The following is a 10,158-nucleotide window of genomic DNA, read 5'->3' as shown; positions in this document are numbered from 1 at the left end:
GCAGAGAAGTTGATATGTTCACCTCCGCACACTGTTACAAGCCCAGGTAATATTTAGTTATTCTGTCTGTGGCCCTTCTCGACACCCACCTCTGTCTGCTGCTCCTGTACATAATGGTCCGATCCCTGGGAGGAAGTCGGCATTTACTAATACAAAACCTCGAGGAAATCCCTACGAATCCTCAAGGCGCACGTTTCTGCGCGCCCAAAACACAAAAGCTATGCAAATCTGCCCAGACTGTGTTTATCTACCCTCGGTTTTCCGTTTGCACCACGGGAACCAGCATTGTGTCCTGCGTTGCGATTATCGCATGTAATTTACATAGAATACGCACAGGAAACAGTGTGCTGATCTCTAACAAAGCAGGGAGAGAGTCTCTATCTGCTCAAAAGACAGCGATCTGACAGCAGAGCAAAATTACAGGTTTAACCGTAGGGTATTAAACTGACAAATGTACAAGATTTTTCCCTTTTTATTTCTTGTGTGCATTGAACAGTATCTCCTCAAAGTGTTCCTTGTTTATCTGCTCTGTTTGTTTTATAACCTCACTTCCTAACACCCCTTCCAGGAAAACTGCATCCTCATTCCGGGTTAATCTTCACTCTCTGTGTTTCCTTTGTCACCGAATCCATGTAGCACATGCTAAGGTGCAGCTGGATCAAAAAAGGTCTGTAATTTTTCACAAAGACTCTACTTACTAATGTGTTTGTGTGTGTGTGTGTGTCAGTGATAGGCACAGCACACTCTGCCAATACAACACGTTTTGAGAATGAGGAATGTGAGTCATCACACTGTTGTGCTCCTCTGCTGATACAAAGTCTAGTCAGTACCCAGTCTGAAATCTGAGACCTGAGGGAGAGATGAGCGATCAAATTCTTGATGGTGTAATTTCTCTACAGCTGCTCGAGGAACATACAGTGGGCTCCAAAATTACTGGCACCCCTGACTGGCAATGCACAAACAATACTTTAAAAAATATAAACAACATAATTATAGAGATAAACTCAAAATACCAACATGTGAGAAATACTGTACTTTATTAATGTTTCAATGGAACCAACCAAAATCATACAATTATTTAAAACAAAATAAAGTTAACCAAAATCAAGGTTTCATAATTATTGGCACTCCTCATTTAGTACTTAGTGCAACCACCTCTGGCAGGGATAACAGCATGGAGTCTCTTCCTGTAATGTTAGACAAGGTTAAGGAACACATTTGGAGGGATTTTGGACCATTCCTCTATGCAGATCCTTTCAACATCCTTCACATTCTTGGGTTTGCGCTTATCAACAGCCCTCTTCCACTCGGCCCACAGGTTTTCGATTGGATTGAGGTCCGGTGACTGAGATTGCCATGGCAGAACATTGATTTTGTTGACACAGAACCATTTCTGTGTGGATCTTGAGGTATGTTTCAGGTCATTGTCTTGTTAGAAAGTCCACCTACGGCCAAGTCCCAGCCTTCTGGCAGAGGCAACCAGATTGTCAGCCAAAATTGCCTGATTTTTGGTGGAATTCATTATGCCATCAATCTTAACCAGTGCCCCTGGGCCTCTGGAATTAAAACAGCCTCAAAACATCACTGACCCCCCCCCCCCCCCTCCATATTTTACCGTGGGTATGAGGTTCCTCTCCTTGTATGCATCTCTGTTTCGACGTCAAACATGCCAATGCTGTATCTGACCAAAATGTTTAATTTTGGTCTCATCTGACCAGAGCACCTTCTTCCAGTCATAATTTAAATGACATTTGGAAAACTCCAAGCGCTTTCGTCTGTGTCTTGGGGTCAGAAAGGGCTTTCTTCTGGCAACCCTTCCAAAGAGCCTGTGGTTGTGGAGGTGGCATCTGATGGTGCTTTTTGAAACCTGGTGACCCCAAGACGCCACCAAGGCCTGCAATTCTTTCACAGTGATTCTTGGGGATTTTGTTGCTTCTCTCACCATCCTCCTCCCTATCCTGGGGGGCAAAATGCATTTGCGTCCTCTATCCGTGAGGTTTTCAACTGTTCCATATCTTTTGAATGTTTTAATAATTGCCCTGACAGTGCTCAGTGGTATATTCAATCGTTTGTGGATCTTCTTGTAGCCATGACCAGATTTATGAAGGTCTACGACCATCTGTCTCTTTTGAACTGCCAGTTCTTCTGTTTTCTTCATGGTGCTGGATGACAGCAGGATATTGCATGTGTGTTATCTCATTTTTATACCCAAGTGAAACAGGAAGTGATGTAATGGCTCAATATAGTTCCTTAAGACTTAGATAAACTTAAATAAGTGGAATTTAATTTGTGGTTTAATTTTGGTAGATGTTATTTACAATAATCTTTAAGGGTGCCATTAAATGTGAAACCTTGATTTGGAGGACATTGATTTTTAATTAAATCAATAAATTATTTTGGTTGGTTCCATTGAAACATGAATAAAGTACAGTATTTCTCACATGTTGGTATTTTGAGTTTATCTCTAGAATTATATTGTTTATATTTGTTTAAGCATTGTTTGTGCATTGCCAGTCAGGGGTGCCAGTAATTTTGGAGCCCACTGTATCTTATGTGAGACTGTTAAACTACAGCAAAGGTCAAACAAAGGTCACTTCCCACTGGGCACATTTCATTGAAATTATACGGAAACCATGTTGATTCAACCAGTGTGCGCCCAGTGGGTTAATACTATGATTCATCTTTCTGTTCCTGATCTATTGCATTAACTTTTGTAAGAGTTGGCTGTGTGACATTATTAAGAGAAACTCATATAAAAGTATTGTCTCAGTCCAAAATACTCTTTGCGTGACATCTTAATTGTGTTATTTATTGAGTTGCTCAGTGTCGACAGTCAGCAGTCTGGATCAAATGGAACAGACACCCATCTGACTCGTTTCCAGGAAGACAGGCACAAGCACATTCATTCCCATCATGAAGACAACACTGATTCTTTCAGTGCAGAAAACTCCAAAGGCCAGTCACAAGCCTAGCATGGGGCTCACAGCACAATAAACACCCTTACAGCTTATCATCACCCTCATCATCATCATTATATGATGATTCTCAGTCATTAGTCTGTGGTATGACACTAGGTTTTTTTATAGACTTTTTATAGACATTATTTTTATCAATGATAAAGGAAAGCTAATGTTCTTTTGTGTGTACTGTAAACGTAATATATCATTTGATGTCATTTGATATCATATAATGTTGCACCTTACATAACCTTGAAAAAACAGAATGTTGTGCAAGGTGAGTATTTCGTTACAGTATTTAATCTGAGCAACTATAAGAGTGTTATTTATTTTCTTAACCATAAAATAGTAACCAGAGAATTATGGAAGTTAGCCCCAGTCTTTTCACTGTGTCTACAGTTGAAGTCGGAAGTTTACATACACCTTAGGAAAATGCATTTAAACACAATTTCACAATTCCTGACATTTAATCCTTGTAAAAATTCCCTGTCTTAGGTCAGTTAGGATCACCACTTTATTTTAAGAATGTGAAATGTCAGAATAATAGTAGAGAGAATGATTTATTTCAACTTTTATTTCTTTCATCACATTCCCAGTGGGTCAGAAGTTTACATACACTCAATTAGTATTTGGTAGCATTGCTTTTAAATTGTTTAACTTAGCCTACCACAAGCTTCCCACAATAAGCTTCCACAATAAGTTGGGTGAATTTTGGCCAATTCCTCCTGACAGACCTGGTGTAACTGACTCTGGTTTGTAGGCCTCTTTGCTCGCACACACTTTTTCAAATTTTTCCAACAAATTTTCCATGGGATTGAGGTCAGGGCTTTGTGATGGCCACTCCAATACCTTGACTTTGTTGTCCTTAAGCCATTTTGCCACAACTTTGGAAGTATGCTTGGGGTCATTGTCCATTTGGAAGACCCATTTGAAACCAAGCTTTAACTTCCTGACTGACGTCTTGAGACGTTGCTTCAAAATATCCACATAATTTTCCTCCCTCATGATGCCATCTATTTTGTGAAGTGCACCAGTCCCTCCTGCAGCAAAGCACACCCACAACATGATGCTGCCACCCCCGTGCTTCACAGTTGGGATGGTGTTCTTCGGCTTGCAAGCCTTCCCCTTTTTCCCCCAAACATAACCATGGTCATTATGGCCAAACATTTCTATTTTTGTTTCATCAGACCAGAGGACATTTCTTCAAAAAGTACAATCTTTGTCCCCATGTGCAGTTCCAAACCGTAGTCTGGCTTTTTTATGGCGGTTTTGAAGCAGTGGCTTCTTCCATGCTGAGCGGCTTTTCAGGTTATGTTGATATAGGACTCGTGTTACTGTGGATATAGATACTTTTGTACCTGTTTCCTCCAGCATCTTCACAAGGTCCTTTGCTGTTGTTCTGGGATTGATTTGCACTTTTCACACCAAAGTACATTCATCTCTAGGAGACAGAACGCGTCTCCTTCCTGAGCGGTATGACAGCTGTGTGGTCCCATGGTGTTTGTACTTGCGTACTATTGTTTGTACAGATGCACGTGGTACCTTCAGGCGTTTGGAAATTGCTCCCAAGGATGAATCAGACTTGTGGAAGTCTACAATTTTTTTTTCTGAGGTCTTGGCTGATTTCTTTTGATTTTCCCATGATGTCAAGCAAAGAGGCACTGAGTTTGAAGGTAAGCCTTGAAATACATCCACAGGTACACCTCCAATTGACTTAAATGATGTCAATTAGCCTATCAGAAGCTTCTAAAGCCATGACATCATTTTCTGGAATTTTCCAAGCTGTTTAAAGGCACAGTCAACTTAGTGTATGTAAACTTCTGACCCACTGGAATTGTGATTCAGTGAATTATAAGTGAAATAATCTGTCTGTAAACAATTGTTGGAAAAATTACTTGTGTCATGCACAAAGTAGATGTCCTAACCGATTTGCCAAAACTATAGTACGTTAAAAAGAAATTTGTGGAGTGGTTGAAAAATTAGTTTTAATGCCGCCAACCTAAGTGTACGTAAACTTCCGACTTCAACTGTATATACTTCCATGCAAAATGAACACACAATCACAAATGCATGACTGTTAACAAGAACTGCTTTGAGATTTATTTTACAATTGAGAAAAAACAAAATGAAACAAACTAATCGGTGCTAGAAATATTTTTTTTTTACAATATCATTGATAAAACATTGAAATGTATAGTCATTGTGCATCGCTTAATTCTTTTTCACACCATATCATGCATCAAATTGGATGCAAGTATAATTCAAATCATTTCTGTAAACCAAGCCAAAGAAGCTAAATTCTTATTTCTTAAAAAATGACATTTTTGTGGATCTACAGTATATATCTATATACACCATTTTTTTAAACATTATTTATTATTTTTTAAATATAAAATGATGATATAAAAGTTAAAGAATGCACACACCTTTAAGAACAAAGAATGTTGAGCTGTTGCAAATGGCAAGATATGTCTTATGGAGTATGACATTTCACTGCGAGTCATTTACATGTAAAGGACTGTTCTTTTTATGGTTGAATTAAAAGCGGCAAAATTTTAAAAGAGGAGTTGGTAACAAACCATACAATTGGAAAGTTACTGTAAGTGATACTTCACATAAAAATGATTTTTTTGTTGTTGCAAACTTGCATACTGTACGGCCATTCATTTTCACTGACTGATATGTAACCGGAAGCAGCATTTCAATTACTCTGAATGTTTACATTATCTGTTTATTTTTGTAATACACTGACAGATTTCTGAGCAGGCCATTCATTATCAAAGATGTTGCAGTGTGACAAGAACTGAGAGAAGAAAATAATTTATCTTTCAACTTAAAACAGATTTTGACAAATGCAGAATATCTTAAAACATGTTCTCTTTACAAATAAAATCTTAAACGTCTATAAGGTGCTACTTCAGTCTTTCAAGGGGTTCTTCCATTCTTTTGGTGTGTACAATGAATGTTCACCTTCTTCATATCAAGTATTGTACAGTTTTCTTTTCCCCTTAATTCATTTTCACCACTTTAGTCACCATTGAAACAGTAGTTGTTTTTTTTGTCATGAAAAGATACAAAAAAACGTGTGTTTAACGTTGGTTCACTAAAATACATGCACAGATCAGACAAATAGCATATAAATACATTACAAAATAAGTGTTAAAAAAGCTTGGCAAAAAAAATCTAATAAGACATGGTCCAGTCAGGCAGTATCACAACAAAAAAATAAGACTGATTCTGGCAGCTCAGTTCGGCCCAGTGCAGTAACTGTGAACAATGTTATTTTAGTGCAATGAAATTCTGGTCAGTTACACAGCCGTCTTTCTGTCTGTTTTATCTGTCTCTTCCCTCAGCTCCAGACCCCTCTACTACTTCTCCAGTTTCTCAAGAGCAGTGACGAACACCAGGTGATCTTCTGGTGACTTGCCATGGGTCTTGCTGAGGTGCAGTTTGACCGCGTGCTTGCTGACGAATGTCCGATTGCAAAGCCTGCACTGGTAAACTGAGCCAGTGTCATCGTCTGGTGCGGTCAGAGATGCCAGGGTGCTGCCAAAAGTCATTTTGTCTGTGATCACCTTGGAGGCAGCCTGCTGCTCCCGTAGGTGCTCATTGGACAGCTTGGACAGGTCCTTCAAGCTGAAGCCCAGGTGAGACTCCAGGTGGCCGATGTAGGCGGGCGCAGTCCTGAACTGCGAGGCACAGTCACCGCAGAGGAACACAGGCTGGCAGGAGTCCATGTTCTTCAGGAACTTGGTCCCGCCAGTCCGCCGGAGCTGGTACTTGACGTTGGCCAGCCAGTGAGAGATGGTGGTCATGGAGAGGCCTGTGAACTTGCAGATGTGGACCCGCTCTTGGGGGCCGAGGTCCGTCATGGCGTAGCGGCCCTCCGGGTTCTCCCGCAGGCTAGAGCAGAACTGAGCCTGGAGGATGAGGAGGTGCTGGGGGTTCCAGTTGGACTGCCGCCCTTTCCTCTTCTGGACCGGGGAGAGGTCATCCAGAGCATCCTCGAACGCACTGCCGTCTGCGTCTGACTTCTCTGAGATGGATGACGGGGTGGAGGACTTGGGTGTCAGCCTGCCTGTAAGGTTCTTCACCATGTCTGAGATGTCCATCAAAGCATTCTCTCTCAGAGGAGAAGAAATGTCAGACAGAGACAGGCTTGACATTATGGGCTTGTTACCATTTATGCTGCTGTTGCTGTTGATGACAGTGCTGCTGTTGCTGTTGTTGTTGTTGCTGTTGTTGTTGTTGCTGTTTTTGGACTTCCTCAGGTCCATAGGCTGGTCGTTGCTCTCGTACTGATAGTAGCAGTTGATGGGCTCGGGTTGCTTGGCTTGAGTCTGGTTGAAGGCCGGTTTCTCCATCATGCTGTTGCTGATTTTGTAGAGCATGGCCAGCGGGTCGCCCGCGGGGCTGACGGACTTGGAGGCCTTGCCTAGGTGGTTGTTCATGATTGACTGAAGTGCGCTGAGGGGGTTGATGAAAGGCCTCTCTGGTGAGTGATCGGTGATGATGCCCAAGCTGTTGGTGCCGTTGGTGATGGGAGACTGGCGAGTCTCTGGGCCGTTCTTTGAATGGCTGTGGTGGTTGTCTACCAGGCTCTCTTTAGGCTCCTTTTTGCAGACCAGCTCTGATTCTACATTTCCAGGGCTGCTGTTCCTCACGAGGGCCTTCCCGACGGTGAGGTCATTAGGTGTTGAGTGATGGTCCCTCTGCTCTTTCAGTACAGGAGACGGCGACTTGAGGGAGGATGGATGCCTGTGGCGGTCCAAGCTGACCATCTTCTCCTCTTTCTTCACAGCAGCAGCAACAGCTTTCCTTGTGACTTTCTCCACCAGCTCTTCCATGGCAGTAACATTGCTCCTGAGAGAGGGCGGAGATGCAGGGCTCCTAGGGGAGTGGATCACTGAGCCGGAGTCCTGGGTCACCAGCCCGCGGAGCCCGCTGTTGAACACCGGCTGGATCTGCACACTCTGGACCGAGGAGTGCAGTGCTGCATGCTTCATGTGGCCCTGGAGCTGGTAAGCAGCGTGGATGCTGGGGTAGCCACCACCCCACTGAGGCGTGCCCGTCTGGGCCTTGCTGATGGCACTGGACACAGTGTTCTCCAGGGACTTGAGGATGTCCAAACCTCCTTTAGGAGCCTCCTCCAGGTCCTCCTCTGTCAGATACTTATACGACCCAGCGTTCACCTCAGTCTTCTCACCTGGCTCTTCCTTCTCCTCTTTGATCTTTTTCTCCCTGGGTTCGCTCGCCTCCATCCTCTCGTCTCCCGGTTCTCTCTTTTCGTCAGAGCCGCAGGAGAGTGCAGGGGAGACAGGCTGAGATTTGACACTGGGGACGGGAAGCCTGTTGGTGGTGGGTGGCAGAGGGATGGATTGGATCTTCTCCTCCACCACTGGGTCAAACACTAGCTGCTTGCCCTTTTTTGAGGCAGAGTTGGTGACCTTGAGGAAGTGGCCCGTGACCATCATGTGGGCAGTCAGCTGCTGCAGTGTATCATGGGAGCTCCCGCACTCCATGCACTTCAGGATCTGGGCCTTGCGAGCCTCGAACTGCCAAGTGTAGCTGGCACCGTTCTGATAGCCGTAGCGGTTGTTGGGTGTGACATAGGGGTTTGTCGTGGACTTGGGGTCTTTCCCAATGTCCCCTTGGGGCATGTGGCCACCGCTACCATGTACAGAGTCTGGGGAGCATGGGGATACCAGGGCGTCCTGGAAGCCTCTTTTTTTGGCAGAGGGCATCAGTTTAGTGGCCAGGGCTGGCACCGGTTCTTTGAGAGGCACTTTCTGGTAATGCTTGGTCTTGATCATGTGGACGCTCAGGTCCTGCAGAGACTCGAAGGAGTGGCCGCAGTACATGCACTTGAGCACCTTCTGAGCGTCCTCTTTGCCCTCCATCTCCATCAGGGAGCGCTTGCGGGGCTTGGACCAGCGCTTGCCCCGCTCTTCCTCCTTGTCCTTGTTGTCGTCACGGTAGTGGCCCGACTCGTTCATGTGGACCGTGAGCCCCACCAGCGTGTCGTAGGCGCCGCTGCAGTCTTTGCACCGGAACTTGCTGGCGCCGGTGAAGACTGAGCCGTAGAGCTTGTTGTTCTGGCGGTAGAGCTGCACCGTGCTGAACAGGCTGGGCTCAGGCAGCAGTTGGTAAGGGGTATGCTGGAGGGTCTTAGCCAAGGCTGCCTGGTGCCAGTCATAGGCCACAGCCCCACCGTTACAAGCACCACCACCGCCACTGCTGGTGCCACTGTTGCTACTGATGGAGTTAGCCGCGGTGCCGTTAGAGCTGCCACTGCTTGTGTGGTGGTTGGCGGTGGCGGTACTTCTTCTCCCATTGTGGTGGTGGCTGCTAGCATTGCTGTTCTCACTATTGTTGTTGTTGTGTGTGGTGGTAGTGGTGGGGCTGGTGGCGGTGGGGATGGGGATGGGGATGGCGCCAGCAGTAGCCGGCGTGGCTTTCATGATGTCCATGGCAATGCTGGACCAGGAGGCATCTGAGATCAGGTTTGCATAGACAGCTTTCATCTGAGCCAGGCTGTCCCTCAGGGAGAGGCCATTGTTCAGTCCAGAGGGGAGGGGGGCTTCCTCCCTCTCATGGCCATCCCTGGAGGAGGTGCTCTTGAAGTCTGTGAGCCGGTCGCTGGCATCGCTGAGCGGGGAGCCGTAACCAGCGTCTGGGTTGGTGCCGTTGCTGAGTGGAGAGGCCCGGTAGCTGGGCGGCTGGCCTCCATCCTCTTCCTCGTTGCAAAGGTACGCAGTGTCCTCCCCGTTCAGTGACAGCCCGTCATCCTGCAGGTGTTCCTCATCAACTGCTCCTGCCTTAAACTCATCCTCTGGTGAGTAAGCTGGAAGAGAGAGCGGTAGAGAAAAGGGGAAAAGGAGGTCAACAAAGTGAAATAAAAGATTTACAATGCACTAACACAACCACTGACAAAACCTAGTGATGAATAATCTGTGGCAGGAAATATGGGCTTTTATCTGTGTGTGTGTGTGTGTGTGTGTGTGTGTGTGTGTGTGTGTGTGTGTGTGTGTGTGTGTGTGTGTGTGTGTGTGTGTGTGTGTCTGAGTGTCAGTGGTGAAGAAATCTAGTTTCATAGAGAAAAAAGACACTAAAGTGTTGACATTTTCTTTCTTTACTCCCTATTTCATTGCCCATGCCTCCTGTTCCCTAGGATATCGCTAACTGCGTGGCCTTGTTAGCC

The 10,158-nt window shown here is 45.2% G+C and overlaps 1 protein-coding gene across 3 annotated transcripts in view; it reads right to left on the bottom strand.

Annotated features, from left to right (window-relative positions):
• Nucleotides 1-5,028: 5,028 nt before the first annotated feature.
• Nucleotides 5,029-10,158, bottom strand: part of LOC115177301 (teashirt homolog 1) — a 37,349-nt gene continuing 32,219 nt past the window's right edge. For all 3 annotated transcript variants that reach the window (XM_029737949.1, XM_029737950.1, XM_029737948.1), the window contains one exon: nucleotides 5,029-9,801. In XM_029737949.1, the coding sequence (XP_029593809.1) occupies nucleotides 6,326-9,801 (3,476 nt within the window). In that variant the 3' untranslated portion in view covers nucleotides 5,029-6,325. The remainder of the gene's footprint in view (nucleotides 9,802-10,158) is intronic.

This window comes from Salmo trutta, chromosome 37 (genome assembly GCF_901001165.1).
Source record: "Salmo trutta chromosome 37, fSalTru1.1, whole genome shotgun sequence".
In the NCBI taxonomy this organism is placed as follows: domain Eukaryota; kingdom Metazoa; phylum Chordata; class Actinopteri; order Salmoniformes; family Salmonidae; genus Salmo; species Salmo trutta.
The sequence above is the reverse complement of the archived record's forward strand: the minus strand, read 5'-3'. Positions and strand labels throughout refer to the sequence as shown.